Source organism: Hordeum vulgare, chromosome 5H (genome assembly GCF_904849725.1).
Source record: "Hordeum vulgare subsp. vulgare chromosome 5H, MorexV3_pseudomolecules_assembly, whole genome shotgun sequence".
Classification (NCBI taxonomy): Eukaryota; Viridiplantae; Streptophyta; class Magnoliopsida; order Poales; family Poaceae; genus Hordeum; species Hordeum vulgare.
Window position 1 is genome coordinate 545,913,292 of NC_058522.1, and position 27,645 is coordinate 545,940,936.

Consider the following 27,645-nt stretch of genomic DNA (forward strand, 5'->3'; position numbering starts at 1 on the left):
CAGCACTCCGGCAGTGTGGGCGACGGGCGGCTGGCCCTGGCCGCGTGAGGCGAGGCGGCTGCCCCCTGGCCGCGTGAGGCGAGGCGGCTGCCCCGTGGTCGCGGGAGCTCGCCGACGGGGCCGGGAGCAGGGCGGGGAAGGCCATGGCAACGGCGGCAGCTCCGGCGAGGCTGAGCAGGCCCACGGCGGCGAGGTCGTCGGGGCCGCAGCAGGCCAACGGCGGAGGGGCGACGGGACCGCAGCAGGCCGGCGGCGGCGAGGTCGTCGGGGCCGCAGCAGGCCGACGGCGGAGGGGCGACGGGGCCGCAGCAGGCCGGCGGCGGCAAGGTCGTCGGGGCCGAGGCGGAGGCGAAGGCACATACCAGGCAGCTTTGTGAAACACCTGCCCAGTTTCTGAAACACCGATCCAGTTTCGAGATTTAACGGACGAGCAGGGCGACGGATGGATTGGACGGATCGGCCGGTGGAAGATAATCTTTTCCCATTCAGGAAAGAAGCCAAAATATTTGAAACTTCTTTCGAACAAACTTGACCTACGGGCATAAAAACTCCTATAAAAAATTTGGACGAAAAAAATCAGAGTTTCCAGGACAATTTAGACTGAATAGTATGTGTAATGTAGTGATGTTTTTGTTTTTTACGCCAACAATACCACGAAATTCATTTCTTTGCAATTTCTTACACGAGGGCAACACATGAGCGAGTTTGATGCCAACATTTTTCTTGATTTTTTTTATTATTTTTGCAAAATATATATCAAAAAATGGATGCACCTAACGGCCGGTTCCATAGGTTCGGTGCATGAGAAAGTTGTACAGAAAAAGAAAAAAAAAAGGCAGACAAGAAAAAACAACAATTAAAAAAATGCATACTGTGAATGTACGTGCTAGTCGAAGCATTTTCTTTCTTTTAAAAAACTAGCTACTCCATCTGTTCCTAAATATAAGTTTTTTTTAGAGATTTCACTAGGAACTACATACGCAGCAAAATGAGTGAATCTACACTCTAAAGTATGTCTATGGACATCCGTATGTAGTTTCCTAGTAGAACCTCTAAAAAAACTTATATTTAGAAATGGAGGGAGTAGTATTTCTAGAAGCATATTCAATGGAGGGGAGGAGAGGGTGGGCGTATCTAACATTCAAGGTAGGTATGTTGGATGGCAGTAACTTAAGACATATCTTGCGATTAACCACGTAAAATTTGTCTTTATTGTATAATATGGTAACAACACTTTAGGACATATGACAGCAGTATTTTATGCTGCCTCGTCCACCTCACGCCCTCACACCATTTCTATGATAACTATAAGCTTGAGTGCTCTATTGTTCAAAAAAAAAACTTGAGTGATAGTCTGTTAATAGTGCCAGGCAAGTAATCTGAAAAATTCGTCAATTCGTCACCTCCTTCCTTTACAGAGATCGTCACACCAACAACACAGTACTTTCACCCGGAAACAAACTCGTACTCTTCATTTTCCTAGGCCTAATGATTTGATCTGAGTATAACATACTCATAATGACTAGCGCGTTGGTGTATGGAAGTGTGGCTGGATGATGGAGGAATAGAGTTGCAATGCCTTGTTTTATAGGCTCACATGACAAGCGCAATGGAGGGAAAAACTGACGGGAAACAAAGGCGGAAAAAAATGGCAGGAAAAGTTATAAAGGGGCTATTTTGCTATTGCGATCATAAAAAATTTGGAGTTAGACATGAAAAAAATTTCATGCACCTATTGACCTCACCAACATCAATTAATATTAATTGATCATTAATAGGTCATTTATTAGTATTATTTGGTTACGACAGATAAGCAAGAGAAATATCCTCACATGACATACGCACCGATTAGTTGGTCATGGATAGGACGATTAGTGATAATATGTCTAACTAAGGCTGATTGATGGCTGCGTAAGAGGCGACCTAATCGGCCATGATGTGACCGACTGGATCCAGTCGGCTTCGGGATAGCCAAAGCCAACGGGGTAATATTTTTGTAAAAATTTAAGCCTACGCAATATTTTTCAAATTAAATAAAAAATGTAACATTTTAAAAAAAATTGGCTCTAAATTGCACCATTACCTGATCAGGGCGAGTGCAGTCTCAGCCGTCCTGTCTCCTGCCTGGGCCGATCTCGGCCGTCCGTTTTTTCTCACAGCGACTGGTAAAAACCGTCCGGCAGATAACCTAAGTCGCCGGTCCTCTCTCCGCTGTCCGCTCCACTGCTTCCGCCGCCACCCTTTCCCCCCGCGCGCGTCTCTCCGCCCGCCACCGCTGCTGCGCTCCGCGACACCAGCTCCCGCCGTCGAGCTCCACCCTCCCCCAATCCCCGCCCCGGGCTCTGCTCTGCTACTGGCGCCACGACCTCGGCTATGCTTCCGGCGACATCACTGGACATTGGCGGGAATGAATATAGATAGATAGAGGTAACAAATTGATCATTCAGCTGCAAACTTCCATCTTACTCCAAGCCCATCTCAAGAATGGCAGAGCAATGCAAGATTTCTGCTGCCATGGTAGCTGGATCCGAGGAAAGGTCGTATGCGCGCTCATATGTGCTCAAGGTGGATGGATACTCAAGAGCCAAGGCGCTGCTCAAGAACGGCGAGTGCGTGACTTCTGCCCCTTTCAGCGTTGGAGGCCGCGATTGGGCCCTGGAATTCTACCCAAACGGCTACCCCCAGAACTGTCCTGATTTCATGTCTGTTTATCTATTTCACGAACCTGCCGATGCAGATGTGAAGGCGAAATACACGACCAGTGTACTTGACAAGAACGGAGAACCGGTGCCTTCATACAGCTGCACCTCCGGCTCTGATCCTGTAACATTCTCATGTGAAATTTTTTACTATGGTTCCAGTGACTTCATCAGGAGGGCTGATCTAGAGCGGTCGGTGCACCTGCGAGATGACTGTCTCACTATCAGGTGCGATGTCACGGTCATCGAGAACCACGTCGAAGAAGAAGCCAGAGTTCCTCCAAGCGACCTGCACCAGCATTTTGGTGACCTCCTGGAAAACAAGGATGCAGCAGACTTAGCCTTTCAAGTTGGGGGAGAAATACTTTCTGCTCACAGGTGTGTCCTTGCTGCTCGGTCTTCCGTCTTCAAGGCGGAACTCCTCGGCAGCATCGAGGAGACTTCTGCAGCTAGTCCTATTGAGATTCGTGACATGGAACCTGATGTATTCAATTCCTTGCTCCACTTCATATACACTGACTCAGTCCCTCTAGTGCTTGATGTGGTGCTGGCCGGCCATCTACTTGTCGCCGCTGACAGATACAATATCGGGAGGCTGAAGCTGATATGCGAGGAGAAATTGTGCAGTAACATTGATTCCGACATGGTGGCAACTAGTTTGGCATTAGCCGAGCAGCATGGTTTCCATGCTCTCAAAAAAGCTTGTTTCCAGTTCCTTGCTTCTCCGTCCAATTTGGAGGCGATGATGGCAAGTGATGGGTATGAGCATCTGAAATCTAGTTGCCCATCTGTTTTCAAGGAGCTCATAGCTGGAATCCTCCCGGCTGAACTGAAAGCCGCGAAGGATATTACCATGACAATGTGGAAGTAATGCCTACATATGTAGTAGTATTATCTATTTGTCATCCAAATTATCGTAGTAATGGCTATGCTACTTCTTCATGTATATCTGCTAGTGTGTTTCTGTACAAAATTGTTAGTATTGATAATTCAGTCTAATTTATGTTCAGGTGAGTAGAATGGCTGTTCTTCTCATCACTGTCGCCCTGTTTTGTAGCGACTGACTACCATGGTAAGTTGCGTGGGTCCTTCACACACAACTATTAGATGATGGTTTGTGGGGTTGTCAGCACTCATGTCTACTTTCGCACTGAAAAACTGAATGTAAGGTACTGCTGTGCACTGAAAAATTGAATGTAAAACGCAAGCATTTGACTACCGATATCCTCTGTTAGCTAAAACTAGTTGTGATGGGGCGTTGGTTATTATTTCCCTCTGAACATTGCTAGTAGTGCTGTTTTGCACTTGTTATGCTGTTGGGGGTTGTTTGGATTCAGTTTTCGAAAACTTGATTTTAAAGGGGAAAAAGGTTACTGTAGTTTTCCGTTATGGAAGTGTTGTAGTTCTGTTGTCTGCTAAAGACAGAGTGGTTGTTGTCTTGAGAAAATGGAGGGTGAAATATTTGAGTACTGTGAAAACTTTCTTCAAAATCTCTTGCTGCAGTCGAGTATCATTGGTGTTCAGGCCGTTTCGTACATCTGAATTGTAGTACGATCATTGCTGTTCCTTTTTTTTTTTTGAGTTGTTGGCTGTTTTCTGAGATAGCTAACCGCTTATTCTAATGGGCAAGCAGCTTCTCAATTACCTCTTTCATAACAGTGCAGGTCGCTTAGATGACGCGCCCACAAACCATGAAATTTGCACATATTTTCTGTTGTTTCTGTTCCAGCAGATCGATTGCACATGCATAGTTTCTGGCCGCGTGAACGCGAACCTGGCTAATTGCTTCTTTGTTGCTGATTATGTTCATACAAGAAGGGCCGTGGCATTTGTCGTTGAAAGGTGTGGCGTCTGGAGATGAAAAGTTTTGTTTGTTCATTGAAAGGTTTAATTGTCGATTTAGGGTCACATGGGAAATCATTAATATGCATGCATTGCATCGGCAGATGAAAAGGTGCTCGTCGGCCTGGACCTTTGCATCGGCATTTACTCTTTTCATTTGCAGTGCAGTGGAAGATATTGGAGTAATTAATGTGCAGGCGCTAAAATCTTAGTAATGGAGATGCGAACAGGCCACTGTTTTCGTTTGGCTGAATGTGAAACGAAGGGATCCAACTTCCCAATATATAATGGATCGAAATTCTTTCCTCGCCGGTCTACTCCAATCCACCAAGCCCCGCCTCCAGAATAATGGCAGAGCACTGCGAGATCTCTGCTGCCATTGTAGTTGAGGAGAAGTGGTGTGTGCTCAAGGTGGATGGATACTCAAGAGCCAAGGCGCTACTCAAGAACGGCGAGTGGATGACTTCTGCACCTTTCAGCGTTGGAGGCCACGACTGGGCCGTGGAATACTTCCCAAATGGTCACCCCAAGGATTGTGATCATTCCATATCTCTTTATCTACTTCTTCAATCTGCTGGTGCCGAAGATGTGAAGGCGAAATACACTTTCAGTGTACTTGACAAGAATGGAGAACCGGTGCCTTCATACAGTCGTACCAACAACACTACAGAAACCTTCTCAAAGGAAGTTTCAGCCTGGGGGTACAATAACTTCATTGAGAAGGCTGATCTGGAGAGATCAGAGCATCTGAGAGACGATTGTCTCACCATCAGGTGCAATCTCACCGTTGTCCACGACGAAGAAACAATTGTTCCTCCAAGCGACCTGCACCAGCATCTCGGCGACCTGCTCATGAACAATGATGCAGCAGACCTCACCTTTCAGGTCGGCGGACAGAGATTCTCCGCTCACAGGTGTGTCCTAGCAGCCCGGTCATCTGTCTTCAAGGCGGAACTCCTCGGCGCCATGAAGGAGAGTTCTTCCGCAAGTCCTATTGAAATCAATGACATGGAAGCTGATGTGTTCAAGGCCCTTCTCCACTTCATATACACCGACTCGGTTCGTCCATTTCTTGACGTAGTGATGGCCGGTCATCTGCTCGTGGCCGCTGACAGGTACAACATCGTGAGGCTGAAGCTGATATGTGAGAAGAAATTGTGCTGTCACATTGATTCCAATATGGTGGCAACCAGCTTGGCTTTAGCCGAGCAGCATGGTTTCCATGGTCTCAAAGAAGCTTGTTTTCAGTTCCTTGCTTCTCCGTCCAATTTGGAAGCAATGATGGAAAGTGAAGGTTACGAGCATCTGAAATCCAGCTGCCCATCTGTTCTGAAGGAGCTGATAGCTAGAATCCTCCCGGCTGAGCTCAAAGCGGTAAAGAATATTATCATGACAATGTGGGAGTGATGCCTAGAGTACTGTTATCATAGATGTTGTCCAAATCTTAGTACTGATCGTTGCAATCGTTATACTACTTCTCCAGTATGGTTTCATGCATGTTTCAGAACAAAAAAAGTTAGTACCAATCGTTCGGTTTAATATATGTTCAGGCGAGTAGTATGCTTATTTTTTCCGTGCGAGAAAAGAAAAGGCGCTGTTTGATTATCTGGTGTTTTCTCACCAACCTGTCATGGCAAAAAATACTCCGTATTTGTTATGTAGTGAACATCTAAGTCACTAGATGCAAACAAACCTTTCATTTGCTGATTTTTCCCAATGGTTGCGAACCGCATTCTGTATATACGATTTTCCCGTCGGTGAATGTGATATTGCGTCAGAGATATTCGGTTATTCCTTTACATACTTGCTTCTGCCTTGTTAATGTAATCAAGTGAGGCCATTATGGTAAGGATTGTAATCGGCATTCTTTCCATACACTTGTTGGTCTATTAATACGAGATATACACCAGAAAGGTCACAGTTGTGGCCTCTATTTCACAGGTGATCAAGGCAGAATGGCAGAGCATCGCAAGATCTCTCTGCTGCCATTGTAGTTGAATCTGAGGAAATATCGTATCTCTACTAATAAAAGCACGAGAGGAGAGGGCAGATCCAAATCACAATCTCAGTCGTTAATCACTTAATCAATGGCCTGATTAGATGTTGTTAACGAAACTTAAATGCTAACGAAAACTCCTCCTGGCTAACCCCCGCTCACCTCGATCTGGAACTGCTCCCGCAAACCCACGCTCACCCCGATCGCCCGCCGCTCCCGCTCGCCCCGCTCGGCCGCCGCTCGCCCAACTGGGTCGTCGCCGCGACCCCTCCCCCCGAGCCCCGAGCCCCGCGCCACAGCCGCCCTCCTCTCCAGACCCGCCCCCGCGGCCCTCCTCTCCCGCCGCCGAGCCCCGCCACCGTTGGCCCCGCGTCGCGCCACAACCGGCCCTCCTCTCCCGACCCACCACCGCAACCCTCCTCTCCCGTCGCCGAACCCCGCCACCATTGGCCCCGCGCCGCGCCACCGCCGCCCTCCTCTCCCGCCCTGCCACCGTCGGCCCTGTGCCGCGCCACCGCCGCCCTCCTCTCCGCGCAGATCCGCTCTCCCCGCGCCGTGCCGCGCCCCGCTGCGCTCGCCCCCGCCCCGAGGGCGACAGCATGGGGTGGAGGCCGAGGAAGAGGTGACTACGCGGGGGTGGAAGAGGGTGTGTCCTCGCATTCAGAGACGACACGACCGGGCGATTCAGATTTCTCTCCTTCCTCGCCTCAACGACATGCTCTGTTTATTTTGCTTGCAGGTTGTGGCCTTTCTCTTCTTCTCTTGTTGGCTTGCATTCTGATCAAGCCATGGTGCATATTGCTATGTTATACAGAAAATTTGATTAGTGCTCTGTTCTTGGCAGCGGCTACATCATTTCGACAAGTGATATGGTTGATCTTTGCCATGTGGACAAATGGTATGATCTGGACCTAAGAAAAAGAGGACAACCATTTGCTTGTTTTTCACTTCTTTAGGGATATGAGGAGAGAGCTCTATTGTTAGTCAGCTACTTCCATTTTTGGATGATTAATTATTTTTATGAAGGTTCAGAGAATGATCTGTGTTGCCTTACAGTCCAACTGGTAAACAGAACAGTGTCTTACATGAGCACTGATGGCGATCTTGTATACTTATAGGTATATGTTTTCTTTAAGAAGAACACATGAGAAATCACTGATGCACGACGAAGCAAAATTGACAGGTCTTTTCTCTACTTTCTAATATATGACAGGGGAATGATAGTTAGTTTTAGCAGTGATTGGTGGTTCGTCGCTATTTTCTTGGCTTCTTTTGTCCTCAAATGATATAGATATAGAAGGCAGTCAAGTTCCATCCTCTATTTTGTTGTAATTTTTATAGGACCTATTAGGGCTTGTTCGGTTAATCCCCACCACAAGGGGATTGGAGAGGATTGAAGGGGATTGATGTGGATTTTGACTTACAGCGGATTTATTCCTCCCCAATCCACTTCAATCCCCTTCAAATCCGTTGCAACCGAACAAAGCCTTAGGGTGCATACCTGAAGGAGTGCATCTACTGGTTCAGCTGAAAAATTATCTCTATTAGGTTTTTGCGTTCGGGTTTGCGTGTCACTCGTCCTTGGTATGCTCAATCCATCTTGGCTGCTCTGCTTGCCTACTTCTCCTCTTCAATTCAGGTAAATGGAATGTTCTTTTACTTGTCTGTGGAACAACTCTTCTTTTACCTGTCTGTGCTCTTTTCCATAGCATGTCGGTGCTCTGAGTACTTCATCTCCATTTATTTAGCAGGTTATGCGATCTCCTGTGTTGACGCGTCCCGATCTCCTGCTTTGTTGCATCTCTGTTCTGCTCCTCGAGGTTCGCTTGCTTGTTGTCCAGCTAAAATGCATATTTATGTTCCTGTACGTGTTGTTATGGTGTTTAAAACTTTAAATTGTTGATTGTTTTAATTTTCTGGATCTGGGAGGGCTTCATATGTATTGTTTGGCCTCATGTTGCTCATATTTCATGTTTGCGTGTGAGCGGGATGTGTTCGCTTTATTTCAGTCGTTATACATGGTTTGGATGTTATGATGGCGTATAGCGCGGTGTGCTTTCGAGATAATTTTTGGAAATTGTGTTGCTCCGAGATAATTTCTTATTTGAAAACATTACCAACATGGCATCAAATTACCTTCACACAGGGAAAGTTATTTTGCGACCTGAAGATATGATTTATAGGCTTACCTCGATATCTCAGGAGTTGACACTGATTTGGTTCAGCCAGAAAAGTATTTGCATGGTGCGTAGTGGAGGTTCTTCTTAGTTGCCTTTTCAATTAGCTGTCCTGGAATTTGATTATATGCATGTATGACAAAATTAGTAATGTATGTTTTACTTCAGTTCAAGCTAGCATCACTCAGATCTATATAAAATAGGAAGTTCTGCCTACACAATAATCTGTACTAATTTTCAAGAGCAGCTAATTGTGCAATATGAATCTTAATTCAGGTTAAGAATAATTGATGTCTTCCGGATTAACACATGATAGATGCGTATGCTCCAGCAACATATATTTATTGAACTAATTATATCTCAAGAAATATTGTATATCCTTTGAAATTACCTTTTAAGGGCCCTTTCTTATTCTTGACTTTGAGCATTGAGAACATCATCCGATGCTATGGTTATACTCTTATTTAACTAATTTTTCGTGCTTCAAGCCGTAGCATACAGATTGAACCATATTTGATGATAATTCCTAGACATGATATTTTGAGCCGCTATCTTGTTATTCACCAAACTATATTTATTAGCTTTTAGATTTTTGGTTCTAAAACATTGAGTATGACAAAGGATGTGTTGGTTTCTTCCAATTAGACTGAATTATTCACCATATGGACGAAGCGCCTTACATTATTTGCTATCATGGACTTCTTTTTTTTAATGAGAAAATCAGGCCATGATTATGTGTGTTTCTGTTTTGTTTAAATTTCTTCAGGGTTCTTCTTTCTTCTGCAGCTTATAATGATGCTATGGTGCTACTTTATGGTTGTTTTTACGAATCCTGGAGCTGTACCAGGAAACTGGAGACATGCTGCTGAAGAGGATGGTATGTATCCGAACAACAGTAGCACCATATCAGATAATGTTGCTACAGATTGTGCGAATCGTCCATCCACTTCAGAGGAGCAAGGACATGCGCCTAGATATTGCTCTCGTTGTCAAAATGCCAAACCTCCACGTTGCCATCACTGTTCTGTCTGTAAGTGAGCCTTCTTCATGGTGCAATAAGAAAATGGAGAAATAAACATAGGTTGGAGATGATAAATTTAGGTCTATTAGTGGGCATAAGGATGAGCTTACCAAATAAGTACAAAATAGATATAATAAGTGCAGGATAATATAACATGAGAAGACTGAACTAAAAGTAGTTTAAAAAAATCAAAAGCAGAAACCAGTAAGCCACAAAATAATTAAGAAAGGCATCACAATCTCTCTTAGTTCCTAGACTAATTTCAGCACTGCATTGATCTACAATTTCTCCCTGCTGCTTGAGTGCGGGCTGCTGCTTTACATGAATGAAGCCAAATATCGAAGCTCATCTCTTGTGTGAATTTTCTTTTCCTGAAATGCATCCATTATTTCACAACTTTAATTCACTACCATCATTTTTCTGTCAACAGTGGTTTGGAGACGCTGAGAAGCTCACCAAAGCCCTTTTCTCGTTTGCAAGTCGGCTAGCTCCTGTTATCATATTTGTGGATGAGGTGAGTTTTCATTTATCAAACATACTGAAGTAGGTGTTTTATATTTAGGACGGCATCCTTATCTTTTTGACAGGTCATGCGTAATCTCCTGACTCATGCAATTTTGGTTTGCTAATGGCAGGTTGACAGCTTACTTGGTGCAAGGGGTGGTGCAATGGAACATGAAGCAACGAGAAGCATGCGCAATGAATTTATGGCAGCTTGGGATGGTCTAAGGTCCAAAGATAGTCAAAGGATCCTTATTCTTGGTGCAACAAATCATCTGTTCGATCTAGATGACGCTGTAATACGGCGTTTGCCTAGGAGGTAAAACCTGCATTGATGTGCTTGTGTTGTGCCTGGGAAAGTATTGTTTTGGCTCGAGTGACTTAAATGTGATGATATGTCAAGATGACCCACAGGATATACGCCGACCTTCTGGATGCGCAGAATAGGATGAAAATTCTCAAGATTTTACTTGCCAAAGAAAACCTAGAATCTGAATTTGGATTCGACGAACTAGCCAATGCAACAGAAGGTTACTCTCGGAGTGATTTGAAGGTATCATGCTCAAGTCATCCTCGGAGTGATTTGAAGGTATCATGCTCAAGTCATCCACAGATGTTCTATTCTTCTTCCTTGCGTGCCACATTATCTGCTGTCCACCTATTTCACCTATTTGTAACTTGCTTGGCACATTTTCTGCAGAACCTATGTGTAGCTGCAGCGTACATGCCAGTTCATGAACTGCTAGAAGAAGAAAAGAAGGTGGAATTTCCTTGCTTTCAGTATTACTTGTTGCATTCCAAGTTTATTCACCGTGGATCTTTCTCGTCATGTCTTTGCTCACCTGGTTATCACTTTCTCTTAGGGGTCTGCGGGCAGTACGGAAACTTCTTTAAGGTCCTTAAAGCTGGATGACTTTGTCCAAGCGAAAGCCAAGGTAATTAGAAACAAACCGTCTGTTGACTGCGCCCTTAAAGTTGGATGACTTTATGTTTCATGTTTGATTGTTTTCTCTCCCACCGTGCAGGTGAGCCCGTCCGTTGCTTTCGACGCCACGAGCATGAACGAGCTAAGAAAATGGAACGAACAGTACGGCGAAGGCGGCAGCAGGAGCAAGTCGCCGTTCGGGTTCGGCACCTAACATGATTCCGATAACGATTTTGCCACTGTATCACTTGCAGTACCAAATGTGCCCTGATTTAGCCATAGGGAGTCAGATCAGCGATGGCGCTATTCCTTTTCAGCTTCGATGCCGGCCCTTTTGCCTGTAGCGGCCACTCTGCTCCTTCCTCCGGTTTTTGGTACTCACCTAGAGCCTCTTCGAGCGGTGCTATGGTGGCCCTGTATCGATAGGCAGACGCCTGACGAACACCGAAGTTTCCTGAGCCACAGCAACTGGGTCGCCTGTTTCTAATGTTGTACTGTTGCCGTGTCCCAGCGGAGGCCTGACCAAACTGTACATAGGTACATGAATTTTGTACCAAAAACAGCCGACAGTGTATCGTCTGAAATAAATCACATGTTCATGATTTGATTTGATGATGATCTTCTGCGCAGTTAGCTGTTGTTGAAGAGTAAGCGAGATGCTTTATCTTTTTGTATGAGTTGCCAGATTCGTTTTTATGTCTCGTGTTCCACACCTCAATCAATCACTTGTGTTGCTGTAGCCGTTTCGCTGTCGTTTAACAGCCTGGGTGTATTGTTCGGTCTCGGTTGTACGCCGGGTAAGAGCTGGTGCTTGCCACGTTTGTCTTGTCCCTTCGTGGTTCCAGATTTTTTTTTTTGAGGAAGTGGTTCCAGCCTTTAACCGGCAAGTGCAGCTCGTGCCATTCACTATTTCTATCTTGTAGTTTTTATATGGTGTCTTGAGGTTTCCTAAATTTCCGTTATGTTTCTAAAAAAATTCCTGCACCTGCAAATATAATTTATAACATTCTAGACATGCATTGCACCTTGTAAGCTTTTACCACGTTAAGAATTGCGTAAACACATAAGAAATACTAGGATAATTAGTTGTGTCTTCACAATAGTGTGCGGGTTAAACTGTAGCATATCTTAAAGCTCATTTAAATTACAGTTTATTTCTAAAATAATAGTAACATTGAAGTATCTTTTTGAACATGTTAATTCTCACAGCAATCAGTAATATTAGTTGGAACGTGACGCACGTGCAGCTTACTAGTGTTCTCAAGGTAGATGGAATGATGGATACTCGAGAGCCAAGGCGCTGCTCAAGAACCTGAAGTGCGTGACTTCTACCCCTTTCAGTGTTGGCGGCCACAACTGGGTCGTGAGATATTTTACCCAAACGGTAGCCGGAAGAACTACCCAGATTTCATATCTGTTTATCTTTTCTTGAATCTGCCGATGCCGAAGATGTGGAGGCTAAATATACATTCGGTGTGCTTGAAACGAATGGAGAACCGGTGCCTTCGTACAGCCGTGGCCATGGCAGTTTCATCCAGGGGCTACCAAGACGTTGTCAAGAAGGCTGATCTGGAGGGATCGGTGCACCTGAGAGATGACTATCTCACCATCAGGTGCGATATCACCGTCATGAAGGAGATCCACAGCAAAGAACAATCAAGGGTTCTGCACGGCTGCACCGGCATCTCAGCGACCAATTCACAATAACAAAGATGCAGCAGATGTAACCTTTCAAGTCGGCGGAGAGACATTCGCCCCTCATAGGTGTATCCTTGCTGCTCGGTCATTCGTCTTCAAGGCGGAGCTCTTCGACGCCATGCAGGAGAGTTCCTGCAGTCCTATTAAAATCTGTGACATGGATCCTGATGTGTCCGAGACTTTGCTCCATTTCTTATACACTGACTCAGTTCCAGCAGCGCCTGATGCGGTGATGGCCGGCCACCTGCTGGTAGCAGCTGACAGGTACAACATTGGCAGGCTAAAGCTGATATGCGAGGAGAAATTATGCAATCACCTTGATTCCAGCATGGTTACAACTAGTTTAGATTTGGCCGAGCAGCATGGTTTTCATCATCTAAAAGAAGCTTGATCGAAATTCCTTTTTTTCTTTTTCTTTTTTGAGAAGGTGCTTGATTGAAATTCCTTGCTACTCCCTCCAATTTGGAGGCGATGGTGTCAACAAGTGATGGGTATGAGCAGCTGAAATCCAGCTGCCCGTCTCTTCTTAAGGAGGTGATATCTAGAATCCTGCCGGCTCAACTGAAAGTGACAAAGGATATTATCATGACAATGTGGAAGTAATGCGTAGTATGGTACTATTATCATATATGTCATCCAAATTTCAGTAGTAATGCCTACATAATAACTATTATTATATTATCATATATGCCATCCAGATTTAGTACTTATGGCTATGCTACTTCTCGATTTATGGTTCCGTGTATGTTTCAGAACAGAGCAGCTACTTGTCAATCATATACAATCTACTCAGTTGAGTAGAATTGTTATTTTCTTTCTTGTGAGACAAAAGAAAGTAGTATTATTGAGATTGCTTGTCTATGTACTTATCTTTGCTTATCAATTGTATGTTAATTTAAATAATAATTATTGAGTGTTACTTCATGGTTGTATCTTGTATGGTTACATTACGCTGGAGATGGAGTTAGTGCCATCATTGTTCCAGTACTCGCATAAGTGGTCTCAATTTTCAACTTTCTTTAGAAAATAGAAGCTTCATTTCCTTTCGCCGGCATGAACTATTGAACTACAACCATCGCAGATGAGGCTACTGAGAATATGTCAAAAGTCATAGATTAAAACCGCCGGAGAATCGATTTCGCGTTGGCCTCTCCCCGAAGCTATAGCAGCGGCCATAGCGGGCAATCGCGGCAAATAGCGAAAAACAATTCTGGTGGGAGAGATGATTTATGAAGGGTTTTGCTAATTTTTGAGCCATTTAGAAAGATACGTGGAAGATTTCACGGCAACAGACATAGCGTAGCGGCGAGGCTCTCGGGGCAGCTAAAGCGCAGCTATCGCGGCTATTTCACGGGCTATTTTAAACTCAAAACCAACAAAATGAAGAGACTATATGGCAGTGGGGCTCAAACCGACTACAAGTGGTGGTTCCCATGTGTCCTTAATACTCCCTCCGCTTTTATTTACTCTGCATATTAGTTTTGTATTAAGTCATTTTTGTAAATTTTGATCAAGTTGTACTCTGCGTATTAGTTTGAGCCCTACTGTTATATAGTCTCTTAATTTTGATCAAATCTAATATGCAGATTAAATAAAAACCAAGGGAGTACAACACTACTAGATGCTTGTGTCGTTTCCTTCATTCTGGCATTCCTCTGTACTTCCACGTTGAAAAACTGAATGCAAAGTATGGATGTTGTGTATGTGGACCTTTGGACCTTGTGTTATAATTCAGTTTAAAACACTAAGCTAAAGAAAAATATCCGTGTAATCATCAACCAGTTGCCGCGGCGGCAATCGCCGGACATGAGCAGAAGATACACAGTTTGCTGTGGAGACTCGAGAGCAACCACTCCTGATCAGAAACAAGATCCAGAGTGGAACAATAGAAGTACAGAGGAAGGACACAGAGAGGTTCAGTTCCTTTTCCGTTTCATGCCGTATGCCAATTTTTTTTAGAAAAAGAGGTTAAACCCCCGGCCTCTGCATTGCTGCTCTCATTTTGCAGCAAACCATTCAGTCAGCCCTGTCCAGCAGACCTTGTAACGGGTCCTTGGTTATATTTCTCTATTAACATTGCTTGTAGTGCAGCCCAGCAGATATGTGCTTGTTATGCTGTTGAGAGTTTGTCCGCTTTGAATTTCAGAAAGATCGATGTCCAAGGGGATTGTAGAGGAAACCAGGTTTTTGTACTTTTCAGTTAAGCATTACTGTTTTACTTCTTTTATCTGCTAAATGTTTGACGTGTTTGGAGTAAGAACAAGTTGTTGGGGTTGAGTACAGACGCCGCTTCAAATTATAAAGCAACGGCAGCAACAGGGTTGATACAGTGAGTAGTTCAAGTAGCGAGAGAGCAAACATAATAGGGGCTTTTTTTTGCTGAAAAGAAGGATACACCACGGCCTCTTCATCTGGGTGATGCATGCCATTTTATTAATTATTCACAAAAACCTTACAAAGTAATACATCACTAAGTATGAAGCCACCATCTTGGCAACACGTGTCGCTACTCCTATGCCCTTGATGAACGGGTGCCGAATATCCAAGGCGAATATCAAACAGACATCGCAGGAAAGCCAAACATCTAAAGTCGGGTGCCCCAGCCTAGCCACATACTGGGATTGTGTCACACCTTAGAAGCCGCACTCTTAGAAGCCGCCACCACCGTATTTCACGCGCCCATCTTCAGAGCAGATATTGATGCACCGACCTTGTCAGGCCTGCCACCAACGCCACCATGGCGCCAAACACTGCCACCATGCTGCACGTATCCTTCCGCCTCAGCCCGTCCCTAAAACTGCACATCCCCATGCCATCTGGATCCGCCGCTCGCCTTGTTGTAGATGAAATATCGCTCCTCTCTAGTCCCCCCCCCCATCCAGCAATTGTTCCAAAACTATGCCCCCAAGAGGACGAACAACACTAAAGGCGTCGTCATCGTCCGATCCAGGAGATCCAGATCTAGGGTTTCCCCCGGAGCATCCCGAGCTTGACGATGCAAAGTGCAACGATGATGCCTCAACAAGGAAAGGACATCGGAGACGTCGGCGTCGTCTGTCATGACCGAAGTCGGCACGCACTACAAGAAATATGCTAACTTACGACCATCAATATTGGTCACTGAATGGTCGTTATTTTTCATTTATGACCTTTTTGTGACCAAAAATAGTTTGTAAAAAGCTGAGCGTCTGTAATAAACTATAATGACCAAAATGAAAGGTTGTTGGTTCTACGACCAATTTTTTGGTCGCGGGCAATCTGCCCATACCACGTCGGATCTGACGTGGCAAAATTGCGACTAAATGAAAAGGTCGTCGACTAGAATCAGCCCGGTCCAATTTGGTGTCTATATGGGCCGAGCCAAGTAATACAGCCTTTTTCAAGTCATTTTTTATCAACTACATGGGCCAAGCCCAAGAGTTTAGTTTTTTTTTGGGTCGTGGCCTTCCTACAATAAATTGATTTCTATTTTCAGCCATTATATTTTGGAGCTGGTCCTACTAGTCAGATGGGTCCCACTTGTCATAATATCATACATGAGTCCCACATAAAAATTTCAAATTGCTCAAAAAAATTTCAGTGGTTCCCACTAGTCAAGCTTCCGTGTCACATTTTTTTCAACATATATAATCACTATTTCAAACAGACTAGAACAAATATAATTCATCAAATAACATTAAATTAGTATATTACAATCTGTTACAATATTACAATTTACAGTCTATTATAGTCAAACTGATCAAACAACTCTTTGTTGAGTAGGGCTTCACCGCTTTGCACTTGGTTTTGCGGCTTCAAACTTAAAAATTCATAGGCCTGAAGCTCCTGTAAAAGAGTGAACATAAATGCTACGAGCATTAGAGTGTACTGAAATGGAAGAACTAATGTAAGCATAAAAGCAGATCTAAAAAAGGCAAACAAAATATGCATTATGGTACACTTAAGAAGTTGTGATCACTTTCAATACACTTACAATACATGAACAAGTGCATTAGTTTCGATACAGTAGGCTAGCTTTATAAGGAAGGAAGAAACACTTCATCCATCCATCTAATCAAAATAATTGCACTAAAACTATGATGAACCTGCACCCAGAATTCTATCTCTGAGAAAGAGAGGGCTCCCCTTGTACAACGAAAGAAGCCACAAAGACTAGCACAACCTTCCTAACAAAATTAGCAATTGAGTAAACAGAGATAGTAGCATGGCAGCAGTTTAGTTTGATCCAATTGAACTAAAATCCTAAGTCTACATACTGAACTAGATATAGATCGGAACAGAAAAGTGGCATCACAGTTAATTTGATCCAATTGAACTAAAATCCTAAGTCTACATACTGAACTAGATATAGATCGGAACAGAAAAGTGGCATCACAGAACATGGTTACAAGCACATAGTAGCACGTCCACAATCCCACAGATCGAGCACCAAAACTAGTTCATGTTCTTTGGATTCACACTCCTATTTTCCCCACTAGACATAGGTCCATTTACATTTACAGTGTCAATCAGGTTTGATTTCAAGATCATGTTGAACAGAAGTCCTGTGCATTATTATCATTACCAAGGATACATTCTAATAGCTAATAACACATAACACTCTGTAACAAGAAGAATTGCATAAGACAAGCTCATGATCTATGACACAAACATATCATTCGAAACTAAAATTCTCAACTAATCTAATGCTGTAATAGGCATTTTACCTCGCCCATGTCTGCGAGCAGGAGGTCACCCTCCGTCTCCCGCTCGAGAGCAACATCTATGAGTCGAAAACAAAACTGGAGCTATCAAACAGAAACCTGAGTGACACACCACCATGCCCATAAGAGCAGGAAACCGGTGGCGCCCATGCCCCGTCAGCGTCTCGCTGCTAAGCCCAAAACCGCACCCTGCGATTCACAGCTCAGAGAACCATGATTGTGAACACCAGCAATTGACCAAGACACATGGTTATTCTGTCAAAGCAACAGAGAATCGAGTAGTAATTACATGGTAGTACTGCAAGTGAGCATCAAAAGAGGCCTATCGATGTCGAGAAGCATCTTGAGGACACCGTCATCGGGGAGTGCGAGAAGCTCCAGCGCCCTCTCGGAGATCCTTGCCTGCGAAGGAGAAAAAGAAGCAAACCCGGGTCAGCCTCACCACGGACCGGTCGAGCTCACACAACAAACGCAACAAAAAGGGACTCGCTTTGCCTGCTTGCCTGGATTTCGATGATGCGGGAGGAGGTGGTGTACTTGCGCGCCCCCGACTCGTTGTAGAATATCTTCGGCGGTGCCAGCACCTCCGGCTGCAGCATCTCGCCCACGCCATCGTGATCCCGTCGTCCTCCTGACGTTGGCGAAGAGGGAGATGGCGGGGCCCCACGCGATGAGCGCGTACCTGACCCCCCCCGCCATCGCCATCTCCCCTTCGGTCTCCCCGCCTCCTCCTCGGCGTCGTCCCACACAAGGCTGACGTGCTCCCACCGTCCTCCTTCCGCTCCCTCGACGCCGCTGCGGTCTCCTCAAACGCGACCACGGGGCTCCTGCCTGTCGTCACCGGGGGTCCAACTCATGCTCCCACCCACGCGCTGGATCTTGCCGGAGGGGAGGGAGGACGAGAGCACCGTCGAATCCCGCCTGAGGTGGCCGAGATTGGGCGGTGACAAGTTGGATCTGGGAGTGGTGTGCGGCGGAGAGAGAGAAGGAGACGAGGAGTGGTGTACGGGGGAGAGAGGAGCTCGTGGTGAGTGGGTGTGGGTGGGTGAGATGGATAGTGGGTGTGGGTCGTTGGATCTAGGAGTATTTGACGGTCTCTAATGTTTTATCCACGTGACATGCCCATAGACCAATTAGAGCGAAGTATAGGCTTTGATGATGTTATGACTATCTAAATTGGTCGTAATCGATGAACAATAGGCGGCTCCTACGAGTCAGCCATACGATTTTGTATAGAAATCGTTCGCATAGCTAGCCGCCCGATCTGCGCATGGGTGGCCGTACGATCACATCAATATGTCACGACAGCACCAAGCATGAAAAACTTTCAATGCAACACCGATGACATCCCCACGAAAATCATTTCCCATTTTTGATTGCTCAAAATGATTTTTTTATAAAAGAACTATCAAATATTTGTTCAAATGTTACCATATTTTGCACAAGTTTACTCTTGGATTGACAAACAATATTGACAAAGTGAGTTTTTATTTTCTTTACACGAAAAATCTATTTTCCATTTTTTGAGTGCGTGAAATGAGTTTTGTTTTCTGAAATACCTATCATATATTTGTTGCAAAAATTGGACCCAATAAATTTTCTATAATATTAGGCCATATTTAATGTATAATTGACCAAATGGTTGGGTGTCAAAAGCTTTGATCCACCTCTCGTGAAAAAGAAAAAAAAATGCTGATTCAGTTGGAAGCGGGTCAAATTTCAAATGCAGGTGCCTCATAATTTGTTCTTTATTTTTTCTAAAAATAATTTTTAGGTACACAAGTATCTATTTCGTCATAGAAACACCAAATTTTTCACAAGATTCCAAACCTAGATAAGAACGGCCATACCCGCAAACATGACTACATTTCAAAACCGGCATAAGAAATTCAAAAAATTGAAAAATTGAAAACCTTTGCATTGTGTCATTATATGTGACCAATTTATGAAGAAAAATAATTAACTTGTAATATAACAACTATTTTTAAAAAATGTTCTCAGAAATGAGCTGTCATGTGTGAAGATTAGTGGTTTTCAAGCCAAACGATCAATCTTATGGCCATATTCATGGCATAGTTTGTTCAAATGATCTAATATTATGCAAAAGGAAGCATTTTGTAATGGAAAACAATGTTGCCCAAACAAGTTTTCATTTTCTTTGGACGAAAAAAACTTTTTCCATTTTTATAGTGCCTAAAATGAGTTTTTTTTGTGAAGAACCTACCAAATATTTGTTGCAAAATTGGACCAAATAAATTTTATAAAATAGTAGTCCGTATTTAATATACAATTGACTAAATGGTTGGGTGTAAAAATCTTTTATCCAACTATCGTGAAAAAGACAAATTTCTGCTCATCTAGTTGAAGCGGATCAAATTTGAACTGCAGTTGCCTTATAGTTTGCTCTTTATTTTTTTCTAAAAATATTTTTTAGGTAAAAAGGTATCTATTTAATCAGAAAACACCAAAAATTTTCCAAGATTCAACGAGTAGCTAGGAACGGTCATACCATCCGCTTTGACCGCATTTTGAAACAGACATTAAACATTCAAAAAAATAAAAAAATTGGAAAACCTTTGCATTATGCCATTAAATGTGACCAAGTTATGAGAAAAAATAATAACTTATAATACATTAACTATTTTCAAAAAGTGTTTCTTAGAAATGAGCTAATGTGTGAATATGCATGGCTTTCAAGCCAAATGATGAGTCTTATGACCACAATCATGACATAGTTTACTAAAATGATCTCATATTATGCACAAGGATGCATATTGAAATGAAAAACAATGTTGTCTAATAAAGTTTTCATTTTATTTGGACAAAAAATCATTTTCCATTTTTTGAATGTCCAAAATGAGTTTTTTTGTGAAGGACCTACCATATATTTGTTGCAAAACTGGACCAAATAATTTTTATAAAATATTAGATCATATTTAAAGTACAATCAACTAAATGGTTGTTTGTCAAAAGCTTTGAGTCACCTCTCATGAAAAAGACAAATTTATCCCGATTCAGTAGGAAGCGGGTCAAATTTGAACTGCATCTACCTCATAGATTGCCCTTTTATTTTTGCAAAAATCATTTCTAGTTACAAAAGTATCTATTTAATCACATAAACACCAAAAAAAATTCCAAGATTCAACCACTAGCTAGGAACGGGCATGCCCGTCGTTTTGACTGCATTTTGAAATGGGCATGCAAAATTCAAAACAAATCAAAAAATTGTAAAACTTTCGCATTGTGTCATTATATGTGATCAAGTTACTAGAAAAAATAATAAACTTGTAATACAGCAATTATTTTTAAAAAGTGTTCTAAAAATGAGCTATCATGTGTGAAGATTCATAGCTTTTAAGTGAGATGATTAATCTTATTGCCACATTCATCGCATAGTCTTCAAATGATCTCATATTGTGCACAAGGTTGCATATTGAAATGACAAACAATGTTGTCTAAGGAACTTTTCATTTTCTTTGGACGGAAAATTCATATTCCATTTTTCGAGTGTCCAAAATGAGTTTTTTTAAGGACCTACCACATATTTGTTGCAAAATTGGACCAAATTATTTTCTAAAATATTCAATCATATTTAATGTACAATTGACAAAATGGTTGGGTGTCAAAATCTTTGAGACACCTCTCGTGAAAAAGACAAATTGCCCCCGATTTAGTAGGAAGCGGGTCAAATTTGAACTATGAGTGCATTATAGTTTGCTTTTTATTTTTTACCAAAAAATCATTTATAGCTACATAAGTATCCATTTAATCAGAGATACATTGTGTGGTGGCAATACGACGTGGTTTGTATGGTGTTCGAGGGCCCCAACTCCAGAGCGCGCAAAATGGCATGCCAACCGGGTGGTCACCGCGTGACTTTGGCGTTTCCACGTGTTCTCGGTGGCCTAGGCATGTTTGATGTTTTGGATAGTCCCCTGGTAGGTGTTAGAGCAAGTACAATAGAGCTGAGTCAGCTGGCTATAAGGAATAAACTAATATATTTTTGTTTAGTTAGAGGAAAGAGAAGAGGAGAGAGAAGGTAAGCGGACTCTTAGCTAAGAGCCAGCTCTAGCACGTGCTCCTAGGCATTTTGTGAGTATGGAAGGTGGACCATATAATAAAGAAGTAGTACACTTTTACAATGAACTATTGTACATGTTGGCTATAAGGTGAGCTATAGATGACATGGCAATGGCTTATAGCCAGCAGCTGGCTATACTATTGTACTTGCTCTTAGGAAGAAGAATACAACAGAAGAATCTTACGAGGAGATGGAACTAAGCTCAAACATGAATTAGCAGCCAAGTGTTTGATTAGCGGTGGGGGAAATGAACATGGCCAATGATCCTGAGTTTTGGCTGAGGATGATCATCAACTAAGGAGACTCTCTTGGAAACTTTTCAGCTCAAACGGAGGAGCCTAGGTGGCACTTGCTTTGCAAAGTACCACACATGACAAATGTATGAATGTTGAAGCTGTGCTCAAATGAATGAATTGATTGAGCTGAAATTTCGTGGAAGATAACAATCTAGGCGTAGGTAGGTACTGTACAAATTTGATACCATGTGGACGTGCCAAAGTGGTACTTACTTCACAATGCTCTTCTCTGGACAGATACTTGGGAAAATTATTGAGAGAAATTGGCTAAATGAAATGAGCTAAAATTTGGTAGAGATAAGTTATATAGGTATCAACATTCCCTCGTAAAGTTTCATAAATAACTAAGCAATATAAAATATAGTTGCTTCACAAAATGAAAATATGTCCAGAATAAAAGTTTGCATGATGAGGTCACATGGATTGCTGGATAAATCTAAAATTTTGCGGAGAGTGATTATTTGAGCATATGAAACATTTGGAAAAATCTCAGATCATTTGGATAATCCTATCCAGTACTTCCTTCACAAAGCTCCTTTTTAGATATAAACTTTGGAAATTTACCGACGAAGCTTTACTAGGCAAATGGAGTAGAATATTGGCATGTAGAAATGGTTTGAATATGTAAGAGAGCCCGAAAAGTGTGAGGGAAATAGGAGGGTCTAGACAGCACTTGCTTTGCAATGTGCCAATCTGAAGCAAAAATAGAAATTGATGTTGGGATCACATAGATGATTGGATTGAGCTGCAATTTGGAGAAGGATGATAATTTGGGCATATGAAGGCGCTGTAAAAATTTCATAACATTTGGATAAATAAAAATGTTACTTCCTTCACAATACATTTAGAAAAGAGGTGGCGTTAAGTACCAATGCATCCACGTTCACAACCTGATGACCATTTATATTGCCCGTAATCATCTAGAAATAAGGTCGTTGACCACTATTGTGTACTTTATGACTATTTGGTGTAAGGCAATTTCAGGGTTTGAGCCCTTCCTAGCGAAATGGTCGTGGATTTACGACCAATTCAGCTCGGGTCACTGAGAGAAGGTCACAAGTTGACATATTTCTTGTAGTGACGATTTTCATCGACAGTTGTAGCACAGTCTATAAGCCGCAAACATCGCTGGTCCCTTCCACCTGAGCAAACTCCAAAGACGATGCCCTTAAGAGGGATAACGATTCAAAAGCACAATCATCGCTCGATCCCAATGAGACCTAGGGTTTCCTCGGGGTTGCCCGCGGTGTCAAGGACCAATATCGAGGTTGAATCCCTATGTGATCAGAAGAACCAGTTGAGATCCGCCCAGTTGTCGGTGGGCCGCACCTGCCACCGCGTCGTCCGCAACTCGATGACAAAGGGTCATTCACCGGGTGTCACGAACACGTCCAACCATCAGCCCCGACCAGATCTGGCTAAGGCCAGCGACCCACGACGTCGCAGCCCTCATCGCCGTATCCTTGGATCTAATGGAACCGCGGCCGCAGCTAGCCACTGCGCCTCCCCAATAGACCACCACGTGCCACGAGAAATTCCGTGCACCGCCTCCGCACCGTCGCACCGCCATGCCCGTAGCACGACCGGCCGCGTAGCCACCGAGGCGACCCGTGTGAGCACCTCGCTCCTCATCAGCACGCTGGGTCCCGTGCCGCATATCACCTGGGGAGGAGGAAAAATGGTCTGCCGACGCCGACGCCAACCAAGATTCGCCCGTCGACGGCCTCCGATGGCGACGAGGAGTAAGGGAGGTGGGGGAGACGCCCCTGGCAAGCGGCGCGCGCGCGGGGGGGCCACCCATGAGGCCGAACTAGGGGGTCGGAGGCTCAGCACAACATCCCCTGAAATAAAACTAAATAACTAATCCGGCTCGTGAGCCGGTGGAAGGAGCGGCGGAGCAAGACATGTAGTGATGGAACGAAGGTCCACGCTACAAAATCTCTATACAGTTTGTAATCTATTAAACAAAAATGGGCTTTGTGGTATGGATGATGATTTGTTGAGGTCGTTACGTTCAGCTGAGGTGTCGTTTATTGGTGTTCCAACGCTCCCCTTAAGTGTTGTTTCTCCATGCTTATGAATTACGTATATGACATTTTCCATGCAATTATCTATGCTTTCCGTTCGAGTATTTTGGAAAGGAGGCAGTTTCTGGTCGTGCGAGCACCAAGCTGACGAGCAAGTTTTTTGTTGCAGATTTTCTTCGCAACAGAGTTGCTCGATCTATTATTATCCGTTGTCTCCACGTTTTCATCTGCCGTTGCAATGCATGCATGCACCCGCTGTACACGTTGGTGATTTTTTTCCGTCTGTAGTCTGTACACACTGATGTGACCGGAATCAACAATTCAACCCCTCGGCACCAAGAAAACTTTTCAGCTGCAAATGCTCCATCATTAAGGTAAACGCTGCAATGCAATTAATGGCGTCTCCTCGTGAAGGTAAAACGAGTGGATGATTATGCGGGTGCAAATATCTAGATCGAGGTGCGAACAAGCCACTGTTTCGTTTGACTGAGAATGTGAAACGAATGGATTTACCTTCCCAAGTGCACCTACATAAATAGATAGATGATCCATCAAGATCTCACTTTACCTCGCCAGTCTTCTTCCATAGTACTACTAGTACGACTCCAAGTCCAAGCTAATCTCCAGGATGGCAGAGCAATGCAAGATCTCTGCTGCCATTGTAGCTGGATCTGACGAAAGGTCGTGTGTCGTCAAGGTAGATGGATACTCAAGAGCCAAGGCGCTACTCAAGAAAGGCAAGTTCGTCATTTCTGCCCCTTTCAGTGTTGGAGGACACAACTGGGCGGTGCGGTATTACCCAAACGGTGTTCGTGAGGGTTATGCCGATTTCATATCTCTTTATCTACAACTTGAATCTGCTGATGCTAAAGTTGTCAATGCGAAATTCACGTTCACCATACTTGACAAGAACGGTGAACCGGTGCCTTCATACAGCCGTACCAGCAGTATGCGTACCTTCTCAACAAAAAGTTCAGACTGGGGTTACCAGGACTTGATCAAGAGGGCAGATCTCGAGGCATCGGTGCATCTGAGAGACGACTGTCTGACAATTAGGTGCGATGTCACCGTGACCAAGGAGATCCATGGGGAACAAGAAACTAGGGTTCCTCCAGGCGACCTGCACCAGCATCTTGCCGACCTCCTCAAGAACAAAGACGCTGCAGACCTAACCTTTCAAGTCGGCGCACAAAGATTCTCAGCCCACAGGTGTGTCCTCGCTGCTCGCTCATCCGTCTTCAAGGCGGAGCTCCTTGGCGCCATGAAGGAGAGCTCCCGTAGTCTGATTGAAATTTCTGGCATGGAGCCTGATGTGTTTGAGTCCTTGCTCCACTATATATACACCGACTCTGTCCCTCCGGTGCTTGAGATGGCTCGCAACAAAGGCGAAACTGATATGGTCATGGCTGGCCATCTTCTAGTGGCGGCTGACAGGTACAATATAGTCAGGCTGAAGCAGATATGCGAGGAGAAATTGTGCACTCACATGGATTTCAACATGGTGGCAACCAGTTTGGCTCTGGCAGAGCAGCATGGTTTTCATGCTCTCAAAGAGGCTTGTTTGCAATTCCTTTCTTCACCTTCAAATTTCAAGGCTATGATGGCAAGCGACGGTTATGACCATCTGAAGTCCAGCTGCCCATCTGTCATCAAGGAGCTGATTGCTAGAATCCTGCCGGCTGAATGGAGCGTGGCAAAGGATGTGGTCATGGAAATTTAGTAGTAAAGCGTTTAGTACTTTTATCATATATGGCATCGAAGTTTATACTAATACTACGTACTTTTATCATGTAAGGCTGCATATGTATGTTTCAGAAAAAAATGCTACATATCGATTACAGTTTTATTTAGACTGCCCATCTACAGAAGTTGCTTAATCATTTTGTATTAGTTTATTCAATTATTGATTCGATTACTTCATGCGTGCATAGAAGTAGTTACGTTCAGCTGGAAGCAGAGTTAGTGCCATCCTTGTTCGGTTGTTCCAATGCTCGCACAAATGGTCTAAACTCTGGATATTTTTCAGAAAATAGAACTTCAATACTTTCGGCCTATGGACCAACTAAAACCGTTGCATATGAGGATACCAAGAGAATCAGTCAAACATGACCAAATGAGAAGCGCTGATGACGGCGCGGCTCGTCGCCGCTGCACTGTTTTGTAGCGACCGATGACTATAGAACGGTATTTTGCATGTGTCCGCAATACATTCTTTTTGACAAAGATGTGTCCTTAATAAATGACTACTAGATGTTTGTGTTGCTTCAGGCTGTCCGTAAGAGCATGGTTAATAGTATAGCTAACTGTTGGCTATAAGTCATCTTATAGCCCATCTTATAACTAGTTTGTACAATAGTTAGCTATAGAAGAATACTACTTTTATCATATATGACCCATCTTTCATTCTCACAAAGCACCTAGGAGCACGTGCTAGAGCTGGCTCTTCATGAAGAGTCCGCTTCCCTTCTCTCTCTCCTCTTCTCTCTCATCCAACTCATTAAAAATATAGTATTTTAATCCTTACAGCCTGCTGACTGTACCTTATTGTACTTGCTTTAATGAAAGTATCATAGGTAGTATCATAGGAGTAGACAATTTTGATGAGGTGGCATAGAATTAAATGAAGAAAGAGAGAGTTGAGTATCATATCATGTTAAATGTTGTGCTACTATGTGTCTTGCATGACAATAAATAAATCATCATATGATACTAACACATGATACTATGCATTACGGGTGTGATATCATATACTCCCTCCTTTTCGGTTTATAAGGCTCATCTCAAAATTTTCAGATTTCCATTATATTAGGCTCATTTTGAGTCTAATTGAGTTAAAGTGCTTTGAGTCCCACACCATATTTAATTTATAGAGTTTAAAGAAAGGAGATGAGTGGCTATGCGCATGGTTTTTTACATCTACCATGCAAGTTCAATGAGGAGGATGCTACATTTATTGCCTTCAAAATTGAATATGTGAGAAATATTTCATTGTCTAGTTAAAACTAGTGCCATCCACTCATAATTCACCTTGATTGATGAGATTTCAGATTTGAGTCATATATGCATGATATTAGTATATGATACTACCCATTACAACCAGCCTTATTTTATCCGGTTATTAGCACTCATCTGTATTTCCGAACTGAAAAACTGAATGTAAAGTATGGATGTCGTGTATGTATATGGGTGGGCATATTTGGAAAAAATCCATTTTAAACCCTGAACTCGTAGAGGTTCGACGAAATGAACCCCAAAATCAAAATTCATGTCGATTGCACCTGAACTATGCAATTCCGGTCTAACTGTTTGTCAAACCGAGATTGCAAAGGGTGGCCGGGATTTTTTTTCCAAAAGTTTGAAATAGTTCACGGAAATAAGAAAGTGTTCACGAATTTGGCAAGAAGTTCATGTATTTGAACAAATTAATGAATGTTTAAAAAACATGACAAAATGTTGAGAAAATTCACGTGTAGTTTAAAAAAATGTTTGATGTATATTCAAAAATTGTTCAACACATTTTTTTTATAAATTGATGAACTTTTTCCACCTTTTTTAATTTTTTCAGAAATTCCGAAAATGTTTGCACATTTCTAAAATGTACAGTATAAATAAGCACATTTTTTTCAAAAAAATAATATCGCTGCAGTAAATTATTCTAGTTCGCTACATTAAGCGATTC

General features: G+C 43.2%; 5 protein-coding genes and 1 pseudogene across 12 annotated transcripts; 5 read left to right on the plus strand and 1 right to left on the minus strand.

The window, feature by feature from the left end:
• Positions 1 to 2,308: 2,308 nt before the first annotated feature.
• On the plus strand, positions 2,309 to 3,708 carry LOC123452667 (BTB/POZ and MATH domain-containing protein 3-like). Its single transcript, XM_045129364.1, has one exon. It carries the CDS (start codon positions 2,485 to 2,487, stop codon positions 3,568 to 3,570), a length of 1,086 nt encoding a protein of 361 aa, XP_044985299.1. The 5' UTR covers positions 2,309 to 2,484; the 3' UTR covers positions 3,571 to 3,708.
• A 1,181-nt stretch (positions 3,709 to 4,889) lies between these two features.
• On the plus strand, positions 4,890 to 6,080 carry LOC123452668 (BTB/POZ and MATH domain-containing protein 2-like). The gene has a single exon (XM_045129365.1). The coding sequence runs from the start codon at positions 4,890 to 4,892 to the stop codon at positions 5,946 to 5,948; it is 1,059 nt and encodes a 352-aa protein (XP_044985300.1). The 3' UTR covers positions 5,949 to 6,080.
• A 1,952-nt stretch (positions 6,081 to 8,032) lies between these two features.
• Positions 8,033 to 11,773, plus strand: LOC123452670 (spastin-like). Of its 8 annotated transcripts, none has more exons than XM_045129375.1 (10): positions 8,034 to 8,176; positions 8,289 to 8,357; positions 8,684 to 8,781; positions 9,501 to 9,744; positions 10,166 to 10,249; positions 10,371 to 10,555; positions 10,651 to 10,825; positions 10,937 to 10,996; positions 11,100 to 11,171; positions 11,262 to 11,773. In XM_045129375.1, the coding sequence occupies exons 4-10, from the start codon at positions 9,574 to 9,576 to the stop codon at positions 11,373 to 11,375; spliced, it is 861 nt and encodes a 286-aa protein (XP_044985310.1). In that variant the 5' UTR covers positions 8,034 to 8,176; positions 8,289 to 8,357; positions 8,684 to 8,781; positions 9,501 to 9,573; the 3' UTR covers positions 11,376 to 11,773. The 8 variants fall into 8 exon arrangements, with proteins under 8 accessions (XP_044985311.1, XP_044985310.1, XP_044985309.1 ...); XM_045129374.1 differs by having other exon boundaries at positions 8,035 to 8,176; positions 8,286 to 8,357; positions 9,481 to 9,744; XM_045129373.1 differs by having other exon boundaries at positions 8,035 to 8,176; positions 9,481 to 9,744.
• LOC123397223 lies at positions 11,459 to 13,462 on the plus strand (annotated as a pseudogene).
• A 3,078-nt stretch (positions 13,463 to 16,540) lies between these two features.
• On the minus strand, positions 16,541 to 18,161 carry LOC123397224 (18S rRNA (guanine-N(7))-methyltransferase RID2-like). The gene is made up of 5 exons (XM_045091857.1): positions 18,066 to 18,161; positions 17,891 to 17,964; positions 17,693 to 17,753; positions 17,566 to 17,646; positions 16,541 to 16,555 (listed from the first exon to the last, which is right to left on the minus strand). The coding sequence occupies exons 1-5, from the start codon at positions 18,159 to 18,161 to the stop codon at positions 16,541 to 16,543; spliced, it is 327 nt and encodes a 108-aa protein (XP_044947792.1).
• A 6,412-nt stretch (positions 18,162 to 24,573) lies between these two features.
• Positions 24,574 to 25,686, plus strand: LOC123399914 (BTB/POZ and MATH domain-containing protein 3-like). The gene has a single exon (XM_045094296.1). It carries the CDS (start codon positions 24,595 to 24,597, stop codon positions 25,684 to 25,686), a length of 1,092 nt encoding a protein of 363 aa, XP_044950231.1. The 5' UTR covers positions 24,574 to 24,594.
• The last annotated feature ends 1,959 nt before the right edge of the window (positions 25,687 to 27,645 follow it).

Bases quoted from the DNA above. Each gene is read 5' to 3' on its own strand.
- LOC123452667 (XM_045129364.1), top strand. From the start codon at position 2,485: ATGGCAGAGCAATGCAAGATTTCTGCTGCCATGGTAGCTGGATCCGAG.
- LOC123452668 (XM_045129365.1), top strand. From the start codon at position 4,890: ATGGCAGAGCACTGCGAGATCTCTGCTGCCATTGTAGTTGAGGAGAAG.
- LOC123452670 (XM_045129375.1), top strand. From the start codon at position 9,574: ATGCTGCTGAAGAGGATGGTATGTATCCGAACAACAGTAGCACCATAT. The intron at 10,556-10,650 runs GTAAAACCTGCA...GATGACCCACAG, and splicing joins ATACGGCGTTTGCCTAGGAG to GATATACGCCGACCTTCTGG. The intron at 10,826-10,936 runs GTATCATGCTCA...CATTTTCTGCAG, and splicing joins ATCCTCGGAGTGATTTGAAG to AACCTATGTGTAGCTGCAGC.
- LOC123397224 (XM_045091857.1), bottom strand. From the start codon at position 18,161: ATGCTGCAGCCGGAGGTGCTGGCACCGCCGAAGATATTCTACAACGAG. The intron at 17,754-17,890 runs CGATAGGCCTCT...GCTGTGAATCGC, and splicing joins CTCAAGATGCTTCTCGACAT to AGGGTGCGGTTTTGGGCTTA. The intron at 17,647-17,692 runs GCTCTTATGGGC...TCTGTTTGATAG, and splicing joins ATGGGCGCCACCGGTTTCCT to CTCCAGTTTTGTTTTCGACT.
- LOC123399914 (XM_045094296.1), top strand. From the start codon at position 24,595: ATGGCAGAGCAATGCAAGATCTCTGCTGCCATTGTAGCTGGATCTGAC.